Genomic DNA, 19,996 nt, shown 5'->3' with positions numbered 1-19,996 from the left:
CAAGGTTGTTAGATAGAGAGCATATACATACCTGGAACCACTGACTGACCAGAACCACTAGCTTCCCTTAACCTATTTCTCTCCTGGGACCACAGCATTACGTTTACCCATGATTTCATACTTTAGGAGTTCCTGGAACTGATATCTACCTTGGCTTCGGTCAGTGCTACATAATGTAAACTGGATAATGTATTGTAGAAGTTCTGGGAATTCTATTGTATGCCAACCGAGGTTGCTTCTTCTCTTAGAGAGTGAATCTCATCCACTCTCAGACCAATAGAAGGATTTTCCAATGTGGTTTGTCCACTCTGTTTTGAGCCCCCATTTCTTTTGTTCAGTTCTGAGTTAGTAAATGCATTACTGCCACCCATTGACAGAGTACGATTTGTGTATCACTTCAATCATTCAATTTTTGAAGAAGGTAAACATAAAAACTCTTCTTTGTATGTCTAGGATTTGCATAACCCAAACACAGCTAGCAAGCTGCTTCTCTGAAAAAGGGTGAATACAGAGAGATAATGACAGTGGCCTGGCAGGGGAGTGGATGATAAGAGAGGGGGAAGAGGTTCTATCAGGATCAGTAGGCAATTAGGCATTCCTTTGCCCTAGTTCAATATTTGCTGAACGCTTAGAGAGACATTTGCAAGTTTTTGATGTAAGATTGCTTGATACCAGCACTCCACTTCTGGATAATGTATATGTTCTCAAAATATTTAGTGAGCATTGGGAGTATGGATTGATTAGTAGTAACATTTCAGGAGAGTGTTGAATTAAGACACTAGCCCTGCCCCCAAACTATATGATGTATTATGCATTTATACGTTTTATACAAGCTAATGCCCACTTGGGTCCAAGAAACGAGATGCTGTGTATCAGCTGTTCCCTCTAGCATTGACCAGAAGTCTTGTAGTTCTATGAACTGTTGGTAAAAGGTAGTATGTTAACGAAGAAAGAAAATTATTGTGGGATAATTAATTTTGGGGTTAATATTAAATACATATTTTTTGACTGTTTCTTGCAAAAGTAACACAGAATTAATAACTTGTAGTGATTACGGCCACAACATTTTATAACATACGTATTACATTCTGCTACAGAGAAACAAAGTACATTTCCAATCTACCCAATTTATTTTTGTTGCAACAATCCTCACTATTAGCATATCTATTATCAAGGACTATAGGATAAGGGATAAGACTTTTTTAACCATGAAAAATATGGTCAAACCTACAGTTTTCCTGATTAAAGGGTGGGTGCACTTTTTCATTTTATATCTTTAAACAGTGTCTGCACCATGTGACAAATGGCAGAAAACATGTTCATTATTGTTCCTATGGAACATCACCAACTTTGTACTCCGAACTCACACATTGAAGTCTTACATTTGATGACACTGCTGAGTATCTGAAGGCTTCACTGCAGTGGCAGCAATAATCAGTTGTTTTCTTTAATTAGTGCCAGCTTGCAGGCTTTGTTTAAAGATACACATATGGTGGTTGCAGGCAATTGTCCTTAAAACATTATCTTAAGGGATCTCGTGGGTGTTTAGTGCTGTGAGAGTATTGAATTCTAATAGGTAACATTGTAACATGTTTTCTTTAATTTGTGGCAGGGTACAGATAATGCTTAAAGGAATAGTGCGCTCAAAAATATTATTGTTCCGAGGGTTCGGGCATGTGTTTTTAAGCATACGTTGATAGATCGTACAAACATTTCCTATGTAACTAACCGTAGTTTTCCTAATTTTTACACATGGAAAATCAGGCAGCAGGGCGCGGCCATCTTGTGCTAATCTTATCCGTTGGCGCATCGCCCTAAGGTGATCTGCCCTGGAGGCACTAAATCTTATCCCCCGCCCCTGAGGCTGAGATCACTAGACGTGTGCCGCCCATTTCACAATGCCAATGCATGTCTCATGTCAACATTCTCTGCGCTTCATCTAATGACGTGTCTCCATGGAAAAATGGCAGGTCGCCTCTTTCCTCAATAGGTATAAACAGACCGCTTCTAATCAGACAACATCAGATTTGCTTTTCCAATCATTTCACTGTCTTTTTTTGTATATCCTGTGCCTCGTTTCTGTGCTCTGTTCAGCTACCTTCGTTGCTCGTATTCCGTGCGAACAGATACTAGTACTATCATTACTATCTATTTTTATTTTGACGCATAATGGCAACAATACAGCCCTACCAGTACGAGCTGGAGTATTATGAGGCGGAATTACTCGAAAGAGAAAGATGCAAAAGCAATGGGGCTTTGGACGACAATTGGGAGGGCGAATCAACAGATCAAGAGCCTGAGCCTAGTCGCATGGATGACGTCTCCACCTGGTGTACCTGCAATCGGTGCGCGCTAATGCCAACCGAGGTGGAGAACTGCTGCTGCTGAGAAAACTCTGGATGCTTGTCCTACATATTGGAAGACGAGAAACGGCCGCAATGCGTTACCGGGCTGCATGACTTCAGGGCAGCCTGCCTCACACGGTCCGTGTTGAGGATTATGATAGTGCTTATGCACGAACTTCACACAACAGTTCACCCTCGCAATCCAAGTAACGAGTAAGTGTACTCTAGATGTGATGTCACTTAAGCCACTAACATTTCATGGTTGTCTCCTATTTTGTCGTAACTTTGATCTATCACTGCCAAATGAATGTAGTCTTGCAATTCTATACATCACTCACGATTTGGGGAAATCATAGTGGTCTTCTTATGTTTATTTCATGTACAACCATGAAGCAATATTTCTTTGTGTCCCAAATGTAATGGAATGCATAGTCATTCAATATTGTAATGTGTCTACACTTTAAAGCCCAAGCGAATTGATCCGTGAAGTAACATTTGTACTGGCAACAATGCCATTGGATACAAGATTGCATTTTCAACTAAGGTTTAATACACTTATCTTGTTAATTTAAAAACAGTTTGGATCTTTCTCCAGGCTGGTGACATATCGTTCGTTTACATGGTGGCTTCATGGGAGGCTTGGACACCACGTTCGATGAGTAATACCCGCCTGTGTCGTTGGTGCCATTAGAGACACATTCCCCAGTGACAGGGGTCAGTACAGGGGATGTTCCCACACTGTGCTGCCACCAAAAGTTTATAATGTGTAGTACATTTGTGCCATTAAAATCAGCAACAAAATAAAATACAACTGAACTTTTATGAATGGTTTTTTCAATTTTTCAGTGAATCAAGTGTGTCTTCATTCAGCAGTGTTCCGGCCCATTCCTGCATGCCTCATGCCCCTTGATCCACCACTCCAGAATCAATGACTGTTATCACCTGTGGCCGTGCCCTCCCAAGGGGGGCTGGCAGGGCCAAGGGGCCAAACACCATGTACACTTCAAAGGTGTCTTACGCGCAGGGGCCATTGTTCACATGGCCTCCCCAGTGTCTCCATGCAGTCTTCCCTGAAGCAGGCCGCGCCCCTGCAATCCACATAAGTGTCTCTCCATTCAGCAGTGTTCCGGCCCTTTTCTGCATGCCTCATGCCCCTCCATCCACCCTCCAGAATCAGTGGCAGTTCGCACCTGTGTCCGTGCCCTCCCAAGGGGGCTCTCAGGGTGGGAAGAGCCAAGGTGCCAAACTGCATGTACACTTCAAAGGTATCTTACATGCAGGGTCCATTGTTCACATGGCCTCCCCAGACCCAGTGTCTCCAGACAAACTCCCCTGAAGCAGATGGTACCCCTAAAATCCACATAAGTGTCTCTCCATTCAGCAGTGTTCCTGCCCTTTTCTGCATGGCTCATGTCCCTCTATCCCCCCTCCAGAATCAATGGCAGTTCGCACCTGTGTCCGTGCCCTCCCAAGAGGGCCCTCAGGGTGGGAACGGCCAAGGTGCCAATCTCCATGTACACTTCAAAGGTATCGTACGCGCAGGGGCCATTGTTCACATGGCCTCCCCAGACCCAGTGTCTCCAGGCAGGCTCCCCTGAAGCAGACCGCTCCCCTGCTATCCACATAAGACCACGCCATATACACGTCACTCATTCACATACACACCCACTTTTCCAATTCTTTATAAACCCGTTGATATTTCCAGGACGATTGTCTGCAGGCAGCTTCATTATTTGTGTCTTTAAACGCTGCCTCCGCCCTGCTACAAATGAAAGAAATCATGTTACAATTGATTATTGCCACCAACCCTTGAGAAGGACAGTGTCATACAATGGAAGCCTTCACCTTGGGGGTTTGTAGCACATAAAGTTAGTAATGCTCCATAGGGAAAATACTTGTAATATGTTTTCTTTCATTTAAGGCAGAGTTCAGGCCCTGTTTAAAGATATAAAAAGAAAGTGTCTAACCCTGGAACTAAAGCTAACAGTATTCAACCATTTTCCCCTTTAAAAAGATGATTTCCAGGATGATGGTTTTTTGAAAACTGAGACAAATTGTTAGCACATTGTTTTTTGTTGTAATTTGTTTATTGCATTTTCATAAACACAGTTCAACAATAATGTTGGAACAGAGCCTCCATCTTTATTTACTTGTCTCTAACTCTGTGTTCCGTAGGGGGGAGAGAGTGGACCTTGCCTTCATGGATCTGAGCACGGCCTTCGACAAGGTGGATAGATCAAGATTGTGGAACATGCTCGGCTCAATGGGCTGCCCAGAGAATATCTTGGTGGTATTGCAGGCATTGCATAACAAGATTGGGGTGTGTGTGCGCAGTGGTGCGGGGGGACACTGCACCGCATGTTTCTTGGTTAAATGTGGTGTCTGCCAAGGGTGTGTCCCAGCTCCAATCCTTTTTACCCTCTATATAAATAGCCTTTTAAATGCTTTGGTGGACACAAGGTGGATTTTCCTTATCTGGGGGGCAGGGCATTTCCATTTCTGGCATATGCAGATGACACCATGCTAATTGCCAGAACCCCAAGGGCCGTCCAGGTGCTGATCTCTGCTTATGCGGCCTTCATGGAAGATCTAGGGTGTAAAATCAACACCAAGAAATCCGTAGCAATGAGATGCACAGGGCGAAGGAGGTCGGCGAAGACGTATCCAATGCTCTGTAATAATTAAATTATTCCCAGAGTGAAGGAATTTGATTATCTGGGGGTCAGATATTCAGAGACAATTACGGCATAGTGCATATTAAGCAACAAACTGCCAAGTTTAGTCAACAAGTGGGAGGGATTCTCGATTTCTGTCCTGCTGTAAGAGACCACCCCTGGATGCTGTTCTAAAAATGTACCCTGCCCAGTTGAAAGCAGTCACTTTGTATGGAGCACCACTTTGGGACTTCCAGAAATTCCCCGAGATACAGGTGAAAGAGAATACATTTTTGAGAAGGCTACTGGGACTTCCAGGTTCGGCTCCTTGTATCTCTATTCATAGGGAACTGGGTGTGGAATTTTGGTAGGACCAGTAGGATCTGGCTCCTATAGGGTTTTGAATTAGGCCCTGGGCAAATGAGCATGCATTTGTATGCCATTTTATTATTAAGTCCCTAATGGCTAGGGACAATTGGAGGAAGATCCCATGGCTCTCCTATATTGATGGTGCCTTGTCCACTGGAAATATTTGGGCACTTTCACCACCAGTGAATCTGTTTTCTAAAAGCCAAATGAGATCCTATAAAAATAGTATGCGAGAAGTGTTTAAAAGGAAAAGAGATGTCATGGAGTTTGCAACCAATTCAGACAGAGCGCATGCAGTGATCAACCGAGTGGAAGAGATTCAGCCCTATTTAACTTGGGGCTCTGCTATGAGAGGCCGCTGGCTGCTCACTCGTGCGGGATTTGATTGCAGTTGAGGGGAACCACATTCTGATGAGGAGGACTGTCCAGCATGTAGTGTTGCTAGAGAGGACTTGGTCCATCTCTTATTGTTTTGTTCTGCTTATACCAACATCAGACGGTCTACTATACTGCAGGTGCTCATGTCAGACAATATCCGTACCTATAGGCCAGCGGTTATTTATCTACTGACAGCAGATTCTGTTCTAACTGCATTGGCCCTTCTTGTTTTACTGAAAAGAGCCTTGTACCGGAAAAAAAAAGGGCTGCTCATGCAACCACACTGAAAAATAGGGCAACTTTAGAACAATTTCAATGAGTATTGTCCCAAATGCACTGGGAGTTTTTTTTGGGTTCCCTCCTCCCATTTTATTAACTATTTCTCGATGTCAAACATCACAATTTGTTAAGTATGTATTTTAATGGATCGAATTTGCTTTGGTATCTACACCTTTTGTGTATGTTATGTGATTTTATCAACTTTTACAGAGCGCTGTGTTTTGATTGGCCTCCTTTTCTGGAAAATAGGTTTGCATATGTACTGTTAGCAGTAATTTAAGTTATCATGTATTGTGTTATTAGAATTGTGTATATGTTTGATGGATCATTTTGATTTGAATAAACATAATAACCATAATAACATTGGCACATCCAGAGTACAACATAATCTCTCATAAGCGATTAATAAAATCTTTATAGAAAAAATATGTAGTCATATTCTTTCGACAATGAGGGAGCTCTTGGTGAGAACCTCTCTCCAGAACCCTGAGACTGGCAAACACCCCCAGACTCGATGTAGAAAATTCACCAGTCTAGCCTTACAACGTACACATTCATCCAGCGTTTCTGGATAGTGTCTGTGCAGTTTCACCGGGGTGTGATATGTTTGATGTACAAAGTTGAAATGTATCAATTTGAGTCTAGCGTTCAGCGAGACCTTCTTTGTTTTGAGCAATATATAATTCCACTCTTCCTCACAAATCTGCTCCACCAGACTGTTCCCTCATCTCTGTCTGGGAGCTTCCCCTTCCCATAGAATATCAGACTTCAAGCTGTTGTGCAATCGGGAGACCAGGCAACCCTCACCTTGGGCTTCAACGACCGTGTGCAGCAATGATCATGCGGGCAGCTGGTCAGGAAATGTGGGAACCTTGCCTTTAACTCATTCCCTATCTGGAAATACATGAAAACATCAAGGGAAGTGGAGCCCCCTCTATCCCTGCATTGTTCTACAGACATGAACTCCCCCACGGGATAGTAGTCCCTGAGCGTGCCTGCACCGACTTTAGTGGTGCATTGCAGATATGCTCGCTCACTCGTGATCTCCATTCCGGGCACATGCCTGGCCGATATTAATGGTGTGTATAAGATACTCGCATTCAGTTTGCCGGCAATCTTATGCCAGATGGCGCATGTGTTAGTCACAATATTCCCAATACCGGGATTGGGTTTACAGCTACGTAGTATTGCTGTCCCCAGTAAGCCTGGAGTCACAAGGCCCCTTTCAACCTGCACATGCAGCCTAATAAAAGGACTAGTAGTGAGCTTGCGCCGCCCAGCAGTATCACTCAAAATCTGTCCATGCCAGACCGCCCCGTGGTGGAAGGTTGAGTCAGTGTAGACCAGTTCACTCTGGGCTATTTCACGGCCCATAGATATTCAGCAATGATTCCCCGAAATTGTGTGAAAAAGATTGCCGATAGGTAGGGATGTTTAGGAACATATATAAGAACCCCAGGAGTAGAACCATCTTCAGGGATATTCACCCCATTAGGGAGAGATGGAGGCCATGCAATTTCTGTGTTTGTTCTTTAAGAGAGTTGCCATCCCAGCCGAAAGGGAATGTCTGTGTCTCTTGAAACCTCTATGCCAAGGTATCTAGTATTCTCCCATTCCCATCTAAAGCCAAACTCATTGGTAAAGGCCTTGATGTAGTCAGTAAGAGGGAACACCACCGATTTACTGTGGTTGATCTTTAACTATGAGAAGTCCAGAAATGTAATCACCTGCCTCATCACAAGCATCAGATTGAGAGCGGGGTCGCTCCGGAATAGAACCACATCATCCGTGTAGAGTGAGATTATCAGCCTGTGGTGACCCTGTTGTAAGCCCCTGTGCAGATGCCCCTCCCGCCCAAAGTGTGGCTGCCAGGGGCTCCATTGCCAAGGCGAAGAGCAAAGGGGAGAGGAGGAAACCCTGCCGGGTCCTTCTTTCCATCTCCACCTTCCAGGACAGGTAACCGCCTATGGAAATCCTAGCAGCACGGGAGTTATGAAGGCGAGCCACCAGTTTAATAAATCTTGTCCCCAGTCCAAGTTAGGGAAGAGGAAAGGCCATTGTACTGAATCAAATGCCTTCTTGGCATCCAACAGCACGGACACCACTTGCGCCTCTGGATCTAAGGCTGCAAGAATGCCAAAGAATCTCTTTAACCCATAAGAGGTGTTCCTCCCAGGCACAAAGCCTGATTGATCTGCAAGGACTAGGCCCGGCCTCAGTGGGAAAAACCAGTTAGGCAGGATTTTGGTGTATAATGTTATCCAGTAAGGGAAGTTGACGATATGATGCACACTCTTAAGGAGGTTTCCCTTTTTTATGTAACAGGGTGATCGTTTCCTACCTTAAGGTAGGAGAGGGGAGATATCTGCACTCCAAAGATTCTGTATATACCTGAAGGATGAGTGTGGCCATGGTGATAGCAAAAGCCTCATAGAATTCATATGTGAGGCCGTTGGGTCCCTGAGCCTTAGATCCTGTGAGGTCTTTAATAACAACGAGTATCGCTTCCAGGGTCATCTCTCGATTGAGTGCCTCCCGTTGGGAAGGAATCAGCCAATAGAGTTCAATGTCCCCCAAATATTGCTGTATGCAGGCAGTTTCCTTGGTATTTCGTGAGGCATATAGGGCCTTGTAGAAGGTACAGAAGGAGTCTGCAATATCTGCTGTTTTATATTTAAACCCCCCCTTGAGAATCCTTCACTACGTCTATGTGTTATGGTTTCCAATCCGCTGCCAACATCCAGGCCAGCAGAGCCCCGGGCTTCCTACCCTCAGCATATTGCCTCATCAGGTGGCTCCTATTTAGGTATTAAACCTCTCAGAGCGCATTACTGCGAAAGCTATCCAGCTCCTGTCTGATCTAATCATGTTTCTGCGTTTTAAGCTTCATTTCTTTGGTCTCCAGTTCAGTCCTAAACAATCTTAGGATCCTGGCCTCCTTCGCTATACATGCCTCCCCCCACCCCCTGGATAAAGCACTTGAAACTCTCCCACAGGACACATTGCGAAGCCACTGAGCTCACATTATTGCCAAGGAAGACGGCTATTTCTTCCTGTATTTCCTTGCAGAAGACCTAGGGCCTCATTACAGGTATTGCTGAGTGGGTAAAAACTGAGGGTGACAGAAATACTGCCAATAATCCCGCTCTGCCATACTACCAGAATGGCCCTGGAGTGGAGAATTAACCTGCAGCATCATGCTGGAGGTAAATCCTCCAAGTCTTCGCTGAAAAACCAGCAAAATAGGCAGAATTACTGCAGCAGTAATTCTGCCAAAAAAGCCCAATAGAGTCCTATGGACCCAGAAAAAGGGGGGATTTACACCTCCACTGCCACTTGTAATCCAGCGGTAATACTGCCGGACCAAGTGGTGGTAACGATAATTCAGTTGGACGGTATTCCAGTGGATTTACCACCGAAATACCGTTCAACTCATCTTTAAGGGCTTCTGATTTGAATTGCCAGGTTCTCGCCCCAGCAGGCCTCCCCATGACGGAGCACTCCAAGGTGTCAGGAGAACGATCAGAGAGAGTGTTCATACTGTCCAACCATGAGCAACCCGACTCTTGAGACCAATATGTAATCTATCCGAGAAGCCGACCAATGCACCCATGAGTGAAAGGTGAAGTCTTGCTCCTTCATATGCTGTATTCGTCAGGCATCAACCAACCCACATGTGGTGAAAATATCAGTGACTCTATGGCTTGCCTTAGACGGAGACTGTGTACCATTATTGGAACTGCCCATGGAGGGGTTCAGTACTGTATTGAAATCTCTGCCCCAGATCACTGTAGGATCTTCACAAGCAGCAATATTGATAAACGCCCAGTCAAAGAAAGCTGGGTCATTGACGTTAGGGACATATGGATTGATCAGTATCGCCTTCACACCCTCAAGGGACCCGTTAACATCAAGGCTCTCCCTTCTTGATCTCTCATCACCCTAGTGAGATGGAATTTAAGAGAATTGTGAATCGAAATTGCAGCCCCCCAGAAATATGCTGAGTAAGACAAATAGTTTCTATGGTAGCCCCACTGTATGGCCCATCTGTTCTCCCTGGCGGGTGTGAGGTGTGTCTCTTGTATGAATGCAATATTGGCTTTATGCAGCTGCAGGTATAGGAGCAACCAGGTATCTTACCAAGTTGGTTACCACCCCTAATATTCCATGTAATTGGGGGTCATTCCGAGTTGGGCGGTAAGGGTTTACCGGCACCGGTAAGGATGCCAGTGCTGGCAAACCCTTACTGCCCTATTCCGAGGTCCCTTAGCGGGTCCCAGCAGGAACAGCTGGTCTGACCAGCCGTTTTTAGCGGGACCCGTTAAGGGACCTTGGAGCTAATAATGGGCCCGCAATTTGCGAGCCCGTTAATAGCGCCTTCCCCATTCCCATTGAGCCCTATGGGGGCTCGAATGGGAATGGGGAATGGTATTTGGCATGGGGATTTACCGGGTCCGCATAGGTCGGAATGTCCTGGTAAGTCCCCATTCCGCCTACCCGGACCCGGGTTTGGAGGCAGCCATGGCGCTAATAGCGCAATGGCTACCTCCAAACTCGTAATGACCCCCATTACCTTAAAGGTTCTAATCAAACCCTTGTCTCAGCCACCATCTCTAGCAATACCTTCCTGGTGGATCAATTAATTCCTACCCCTAGCTGAGACCCAGCAATTCCCATAGTCTTGTGGTCCAAACACTTCAAACAGTAACAACCATCTCCCCAAATTGATGATCCCCACCTCCTCCCCCTCGAGCAACCCCAACTGGCCCGAAATTCTTTAGCCCCCACCCTTTATCCGTAGAGTAATTTAGCTGTCCTTGGGGGACCAATGTCCTCCTCGGTACCAGCCTGCCAATGCAAGTAAACGAAAACATTGTGCCGTCAGAGATGGGTAGAATGGAACTCTAGGCAGTTATCTAACCCATGGTGAGCCATGAGGAGCATTATTCTGAGGCCAAGCTTGGGAGGGTCAGGTGTGTGTTTAAGGATCCACCTGGCACTCGATCCCACAGCTCCTTCATCCATCTTGTGGTCTTGGGTTGCTCCTGGGCCGAGCCTTATCAATCTTGTCAACAAATGAGCTTGCGACTTCGGGGGTCACGAAGAATTGTACCTTCCTTTCATATTGAATACGCAGTTTAGCCAGGAACAGCATTGAGTATTTAATCTTATTGTCCTGCAGCCTGTTTTTTACACCAGCAAAGGTCCTTCTGGGTGCTAGAACCGCTGCTGAAAAGTCTGTAAAAATCTGAAAATGGTCTCTGTCGAATGACAACTCACCCTTCAGCCCGGCAAGGTGCAAGATAGTGTTGCAGTTGTTGAGGTAGATGTTTTAGGTCAGAAAAGAGGTTTACACTACGTAAATTGTACTAGGCCATGATGTGGCTGGGTTAGATGTGATGGTGCAACTAAATATGTGTTCAATGTAGTTAGAAGAATTGAAATGAGTGTTACTTTGTATTTTAGTTGGATACAGTTTTAAAGTCACAGTGGGCAGCAACACGAGTAGCAGTGGCATGGATACAATAGATTGTGCAACGTACAATTTGTAGCTCTGAGAAGTACGTAGTGCGGAGCTTATTGCAGAGGAAACCAACATGCAGGAATTCAACAATGGTTTAAATTGCAGACACTGTTAGGGCATTGGTAAATATGGGTTTTATTGTGTGTGCATGGAGACAACGCAGAATGCAGGTTTCACCTATTTGGAGTTTTAATAGGCTGCAGAGTTCCTGGATTTGCCTGGTTTGGAGAGCTGGATGACCTAGGTCTCGGAAAGGGGTAGAAAGTGAACCGCATAAGGTCAGTTGGGATAACACTACAAAGGGCTGGATGCAAGAACTGAATGGAAAGTCATTTGTTAGGTTATTATGACCGGATTGAGTTCTTAGATGCAAAGTTTAATTTCCATGGGAGCTCAAAGGCTTGGTTTTTGACCAGAATGGTTCAGTTACATGGAGGGTTAAATTGAGAGCTGATAGTTTAGGGTCTGCAGGGAGATAAGAAGAATGTATGCTGAAGTCTATGACTTGAAATGGAAGTAGCAAATAGGATTACATGCAAGAATGCAGGAAACATTGTATTAGATGCCGGGAGCATCTGGGAGGATAAGGACTTTTACTGCTGCTTCAAATGAATCTGTATTTATTTCTCTCCCTCCCCATGCCGTAAAGTGTATATGGAAATCCTTGCACAATCATCATTTGGGTTAAATGGATTTCTGTCACACAGTCTGAATTATAAACTGAGTCATAAATGATAAATGTATTATGCGGAGTACGTCATGACTAACAAGGGAAGATCATCACGTGTCAAAATGGTTGTACTTTGTGAATATTTCCAATGGGGTTTTGGAGCTAGGGGGAATAAAATTACTTTGTATTACAGTTAGCCAATGGAGGGCTGTGGGATGACAGTGTAACAAAATATTTGTGATTATGTAAATTGTCTAGCTGGATATATAAACTGTAACCTTGTTGTCATTCGGTGAGAATCTGGTTTGTTTACAGCTCAAAAGAACTGACTAGCCCCTCCCGGTCATTATCGTGCAATAAACTTGCCTTTCTGCCAAAATGCACTTGGTTCTTCGCAGAAGCCATTCTTTCGCACTGGAATGCTTGAGTTACTTCCTTTCATTTTCACGATAGATCAGAATGCGCAAAATGATGGAGTCTGTGGGGGGGGGGGGGGCGGGCATCCTGGTATTGGCCTGATCGCCGGGATTCTGTGCGCCCTTTCTGTGACGAACATGGAGGAGAATTTGTTTTTATCGAACACAGTCATGCCCAGCTTCTCAATGAAATGCTCCATCTGACTTAGCCCTTGATGTTCCCGGATGGCCACCAGTCTTATGTTTTGTCGTGTTTGTCCTTCCAAATCCTCATTTATGGCTGCTACCACCCTAATAGCAGATTTCAGCGCTTTAACCTTGGACTCTGTCGTAGTAGAGGTATCCTCCAGCTCTGATATACTGTTTTCAGCCATGTCCAACTGTTCACCATGTTTATATAATCTCAGCTGCAACATATCTACCTTGATGGACAGGGCATCTAGCTAGAATCCAGGCCACCAATACCAGCTTTCAGTTGGAGCTCCTTGATATTGGTCTCTTGGTCTCCTGTGCTTGCTGGGGATGCCTCCTTATCTCCACAGGGTTCAGCAGGTCGCTGCAGGGTTTTAGCTTTTTTGGCGACTGCTCTTCCTTCAAAGGGCAGTGTTGGTTGGCGTCTATATCGATTTTCCCCATAGTGAGGGCTACCCGGGTTCCAGGGCCCGCTATACACCACAGGCCACTGTATATATGCCTGGTTGATGTTTATTGTGCAGCACCACTGGAGTCTTGAGCTGGGAGGCACTCCTCTGACGGCCATGTCACACATGTGTCCCCCGGACCACTTTACTCACAGAGCCTCATGGTGCCTCAGCCTGTGATCCTCCATTCAGGCGCCACCTCTGCCGATATTAGCCTGGCCACCCTGGCCCCTTGGTGTACCAGCCCAGAGGCTCAGACCAGTGGCGGTTTCACCCCTGCCCCTGGTGGAATCGGAGCCGCATGCCCTGGGGGGGCTGGGACACACACATCGGTGCCTCCAGCATAGGAACACCTGCCCCTGCTGGGAGCTGGATGGACCTCTGGAGACCGTCGCCCAAAACTGCACTCCACCACCCTCGATGCCGGGCCACACAGTCCTGGCCAGTCACGGATTCCACGGCTGCAGGCCTCACTGGCGGAGGGTCGTTGCACTGCACTGTCACCTCCTGAGTGACTCCAGCAACCGCAAGGCCACCAGTTACTTCTGGTAGTCTTCCGACTAGTTCTCCGTTTTTTCTGGGCAGAAAAATGTCTTGCGCACCGCAGCAATTACAGGGTTAACACGGCTGGTTGATGGAGCTCCCGAGGGTCTGCCATGCTGTTTTGGGATCTCTAGAACCACCTTTGTTAGAACATTGTTTATATAATTGTGGCAAGATAATTGTAATGTGGCTAAGAGTGAGATACATATGATACACTACCTCTCTGTATGGCATGGAAGATAGACCAGGTTTACTTATTGATTTATTAATGGTTTTGTTACATGCTGCACCATGCCCCTCAGTCTTCTTGGAGAGCTTTGGGGAAGGGATAGATAAAGAATCCCAACATACGGAATGAACCTTCTAAAGCAATGTTAAAATTGTGTTACCAAGTCTATCCTAGAATTATTGTACAGCTAGCTTGATTTATACTCCCGGTGGGTGTCAAACAATGTGCTGGCAGGACTGCATTTCGTGGGCAGTATCCACAAAAACCCACACTACAGAATAGAGGCACTTTCTTAGACATATGACTGCCCTTATAAATGTATATTCTTCTGGTTTTAACTTTTGAAATGCAGATGTAAATGTGTATAATTAGCGAGTTTTGACTATAAAGAATGTCTCTTTTTGTTTCCATATCTACAGCATCGGTTTGCTTAACATTGCGACCTTGTCTGAATGGTGCGAAGTGCATTGATGATTGTGTCACAGGAAATCCTTCTTACACTTGCTCCTGCCTCACGGGCTACACAGGAAAAGCATGTCACATCAGTGAGTAGGACACATTTCGACATATGAGTATCAAAATCCATTGCTTTGGTCATACATACAAAGTTTTCTTTGCATTAGTCTATATATATATATATATATATATATATATATATATATATATATATATATATATATATATATATATATATATATATATATATATATATATATTCTGAGGCTTGTGGAATCTGCTTAGATCACATGCTGTGCATAGGCCGACATCTAGTGGAAGCTGCGGAGTATTACAGTTTGTTTTTCGAAACTCGAAAATGGGCGTCGACTCAGGGCGTGCCAGTAATACTATCCCTAGTGTGACGTCCACTGTACCCAAGATCCCTCACGCGTCTAGGATCCTCAGATTGTTTTTTTCCGCCATACTGGTCGGAAGCATTTTGCGGAGTCTCCTGGCCTTAGCCATACTTTTGCTAAAAATTTAAAAGATTAATCTATTCACATCCTTCCCCACCCCAACGTCGAACTTCGACACTCGACGCCGGCTGGAGAAGAAATCGACCGTTGGCTGCTGCACGACAGATTTGGGCCTCGGAAAGCCGCTGGCCTCGGCCCGGGCCTTGGAAGGCCTCTGGCCTTGGCCCTGCAAGTAGGGAGAGTGGGGGGTGGTACATACTGTACACTCTTCGTATATAGGTACACCTTATACATTTCCTACACTTAACTGCCCGCTGCCTCAAGGTGCGTATGGAGGGTACCCCTTTTCAATTCTGCCCCAAGTGCAATCGCAAATACCCTTGGGTCGACAGGCACGCCACATGCAATCTCTGCTTGCCGAGGGACCACCCCGAAGCGAACTGCAGAGCGTGTAGTAGGTTTAAACCTAAGACACTTAAGGACCGTTCGACGAAGCGTTGGGCCCACCACGCCAGGCAGGCGGCCATGGCAGCGGAGGGCGCCTTCAGCGATGGCAGCGACGCCGTACTTTCGGACGGCGAGGGCATTACGGCGTCGAAAGACAGCCGAGCGCAGGTCCCCGACCTCGGAAGGTCGTCCGGCAGGGCGGCTATGGGGAAGAACCCCGGCGACACAAGCGCTTCACATACTACACACACTAAACACACTAAGTCCAACCGAGACTCGACGACGTCGAGTTCTCGGAAAGAGGCACAAACAGAACGGTCCGATTCGGTGTCCTCTGGGCGCTCTCGATCAAGATCGCTGCATGACTCCAGGCAATCATCCACTCTTGCCAAGAGTGCCTCGCTCTCTAGGCTAACAGAAGTTCGATCGTCGGAAGACGAAGACGACTTCCACCCCCAGGCCGCACTCCAGGAGTCGGAGCCCGCAGTTAAAGCCAGCGAGGCCCCACGCTCGAAGGACAGGGACACCACTCCCGATCCTCGACGCCAGGCATCGAAAAACTCCGGAGCCACTAAGGGACAGGGAAAACATTTTTCAACGCACGGGGAGGGGGGAAAACAGCAGAAGAAACTACCTGTGCATTCTTCCACACCTGTGAAACACTCCACTCCCCCTAAACAGACAGACAAAACCAGGTCTGCTGATAGGTCTACAACCAGCAAAGCTACTCAAGATAAATCCCATAGACTTGCTGAGAGAGTCATTCCCAGTTCCAAAAAATGGTCCAGTGAAGACATAGATATGGTCATGTCAACAATGTCTTCTTTGGCTGATTTATATGATAAAAATCCAGAACATTTCCTCTCGTATGATCCACAAGGGGCCACACCCTCAGGCTCTACTGATCCTATCCCCCCGAGTAAAAAGCCCCGGTTTGAAACTCCGATGAGGTCAGAACCCTTCGAGGTACAACCTTACGCAAGACCATACTCACGGTATCAAGGAGAGGCTTCCTTTGGTGAGGACCAAGAATTTGGTATGATAGAAGAGCAAACCGGGACGGGCTACTATGGGGATGATGAGGACCAGGAAGAAGAAGAGGATGACCCGGAAACATACAGAGTAGATTCCCCGGTAGAGAACGAAGCCCCGGTTACCGACTCCCCGGTCGATAACCAACCCCTCCTAAATGAGGTTCTCGCTCGCGCAGCAGAACATTTCCACATTGACACCCACAGTGTCCAGGAGGAAAGGGACTTCGCAGAAGAGTTAGTGGGAGAAAGGAGGCCTGTTGCCCAGACCATCCCTATCCTTAAGTCCATTCAGCGGAGAATAGATCCGTCCCTGGTGAACCCGAACCTCACCAGAGCAGTCAATCACAGGGTTGAAAAACTTTTCAGGGCGCCCAGTCTGACCCTCTCTATATAAGAGGACATCTGAAGCCAGACTCCCTAGTTGTCACCAACACTCGTAAGAGGGCTGGGACACCCTTGTCATCGTCAGAAGCTCCTCCCGACAAGGAGAGCAAAAAACTATACGGTTTCGGCAGGAAAGTAGCCTCAACGTCTGCCTATCAAGCAAGGATTGCTAACTCCACCACCCTGTTGGCCAGCTACAACTGCCATCAGTGGGAAGAAGTCGCGGCACTCATAGCCTCTGCTCCTGAACCTTTAAAGGGCCAGTTAGCTCGGATTTCTGCAGAGGGTAGAGCCGTGTCTGGTTGCATTTTGAAAGCAACCTTCGGCGCCGCGGACAACACAGGCAGATTGATAGTGGAGGGCACTGTTATCAAAAGACATGCGTGGTTACGGCATTGCACAGGGGAAACCCTTTTACGATCCCGAAGTACAGGCAGTAGTCACTACAGATGCATGTCTGACGGGGCAGGGAGCTCACCATCTCCACCACACAGCTCAGGGTCTCTGGTCTCACTCAGTGGCCAAGAACCACATCAACCTGCTAGAGCTTCTGGCAGTATTCAGAGCGCTTCAGGCGTTCGAGCCCCACCTACTAAACCTGTCAGTGCAAATCCGGACGGACAGCACAACAGCCATGTTCTACCTGAACAAGCAAGGAGGGACTCGCTCTTTTAAGGCAGAAACCCAGGCATCATTGTTGGACAAACCGGTGGAAACCGATCTGTTGTTTGGTAAGGCGGTCGAAGACGCACTGAAAAATGCCAAGGACGAATACGAGACACTCAAGTCCCTTGGCCAGTTAACCAATAAACCCCCTAACCAGAGAGGGAATAGTAATTTTCGTCGCCCACGCGGCCAAAATTCCCAGAGAGGATCTAACTATTCCCAGGGGCAGGGTACACAGTGGAACAACAACCAAGAGTCTACCCAGGGTTACGGCAGGGTTAATAGGAGAGGTTGTGGTAAAGGCAGAGGCAGCCCCAGCAAGGGAGGCGGCACGCCTCCACCAAAGCAGTGACGCTCAGTTCAGGGTCCCTTCTCACGCAACCCCAGTAGGGGGACGCATTTCCAACTTCACCCAGGCTTGGGAAGGGATCACATCAGACAGGTGGGTGCTGTCAACAGTATCCACAGGATATTGTATAGAGCTACTGCAGCATCCCCGGAACCATCCTCCACGACAAAGAGTACACTCCTTAGAACATCAGAAGATTCTCCTCGAGGAGATCGCCATTCTGCTACAAAAGGACGCGATAGAACTCGTCCCGGGAAACCAGGTAAACAAGGGTATTTATTCAACTTACTTCCTTGTACCAAAGAAAGACTTGACAATGCGCCCAGTATTGGACTTACGGGCTGCCAACAAGTATGTCAAGCCCCAAAAATTTCGTATGACCACGCTACAAGAGGTAATCCCCCTCCTAAAAAAGGGGGATTACATGGCAACCTTGGATATGAAAGATGCTTATTTTCATATTTCCATGTTCCCAGCGCACAGAAAGTACTTGCGCTTCAAGGTGGACAGTCGACACTACCAATTCAAGGTACTGCCCTTCGGGATAGCTTCAGCACCAAGGGTATTCACCAAGGTACTGGCGGTGGCGGCTGCACACCTACGCAGGGAGGCAATCCCGGTGTACCCTTATCTGAACGACTGGCTCATAATGGGGGAAACCCCAGGAATTTGCAGGACTAACATTCAAAGGACTATCGACCTCCTCCACGAGTTAGGCTTCTCAATCAACGAGAAGAAGTCAAGCCTGGTGCCAAGCACCTCAAAACAATTCCTAGGAGCAATCCTGGATACCCAAGAGGGGTTGACCTTTCCTTCAGAAGAAAGAATTCGGAAGATACTACTGCAAATTCCGCATTATCAGTCCGGTCAACAAATAACGGTACGCAAAGCAATGCGTTTGCTGGGCATGATGGCGTCATGTATTTACCTGGTCCCCCACGCGCGCCTGCGCATGCGTCCCATGCAGGAATGGTTGGCGAAACAGTGGTCTCAGGCAAGTGGTCAGTGGGACGATCTAGTGGTCGTTTCGCCAACACTGGTACAAAGCCTTCACTGGTGGACAAGAGAGAATCTCGCAAAGGAGAAACCCTTTTACGATCCCGAAGTACAGGCAGTAGTCACTACAGATGCATGTCTGACGGGGTGGGGAGCTCACCATCTCCACCACACAGCTCAGGGTCTCTGGTCTCACTCATTGGCTAAGAACCACATCAACCTGCTAGAGCTTCTGGCAGTATTCAGAGCGCTTCAGGCGTTCGAGCCCCACCTACTAAACCTGTCAGTGCAAATCCGGACGGACAGCACAACAGCCATGTTCTACCTGAACAAGCAAGGAGGGACTCGCTCGCCAAATCTGTCCAAGCTTGCCCAGAAAATCTGGATATGGGCACTCAGACGGAACATCTTCCTGTCATCACAACATGTTCCAGGGGAGCTCAATTCCCTAGCGGATGCTCTGAGCAGAGACTCCCTCCCAGAGGAACACGAATGGGTTCTACACAGAGAGGTTGTAGAAGATATCTTCTCTCAGTGGGTTTTCCCCACTATAGACCTATTCGCCACAAGCGAAAACAGACAATGCCCAGGATTTGCATCCAGGTTCCCCCAACCAGACTCCCAGGGGAACGCCCTGTGGATGAACTGGTCAGGGATGTTTGCGTACGCTTTTCCACCAACTCCTCTCATCAGGAAAGTGGTGAACAAGATGAACAGGGAATCGATGACGCTCGTCCTAGTTGCACCCATGTGGGCAAGACAACCGTGGTTCCCACACCTACGCAGGATGGCGGTGTGCGAGCCCATCAAACTTCCAGCCTGGTACAACCTACTGTCCCAGCACCAAGGTCAAACAGTGCACCAGCAACCCAACTCAATGAACCTGGCAGCATGGCTCCTGAGGTCATAGAGTTTGGACATCTCAATTTGCCACAGAGGTGTATGGACATCCTAAAGGAATCTAGGAAACCAAACACAAGGCACTGTTACTTTGACAAGTGGAAGAGGTTCGTTATCTGGTGCCAGAGTAGACAAATCAACCCGGTTGATTGCACTCCTTCCACTATTGTTACATACATGCTCCACCTGCTAGATGCAGGATTGGTTTTTAACTCACTGAAAGTACACCTGGCAGCCCTGTCGGCTTACACCACTTCC

At 46.9% G+C, this 19,996-nt stretch overlaps 1 protein-coding gene across 11 annotated transcripts in view; it reads left to right on the top strand.

Annotated features, from left to right (window-relative positions):
* Positions 1-19,996, top strand: part of SNED1 (sushi, nidogen and EGF like domains 1) — a 3,218,914-nt gene that overhangs the window by 911,043 nt on the left and 2,287,875 nt on the right. For all 11 annotated transcript variants that reach the window (XR_011276037.1, XR_011276036.1, XR_011276038.1 and 8 more), the window contains exon 5: positions 14,468-14,593. Coding sequence is in view for 7 of the 11 variants with exons in the window: in XM_069618133.1 (XP_069474234.1) it covers positions 14,468-14,593 (126 nt within the window). In the remaining 4 variants the exon portion in view is untranslated. The remainder of the gene's footprint in view (positions 1-14,467; positions 14,594-19,996) is intronic.

This window comes from Ambystoma mexicanum, chromosome 10, assembly GCF_040938575.1.
Source record: "Ambystoma mexicanum isolate Mex_15411 chromosome 10, UKY_AmexF1_1, whole genome shotgun sequence".
Classification (NCBI taxonomy): Eukaryota; Metazoa; Chordata; class Amphibia; order Caudata; family Ambystomatidae; genus Ambystoma; species Ambystoma mexicanum.
Note: the sequence above shows the minus strand (reverse complement) of the source record. Positions and strands in the feature narration are given on the sequence as shown.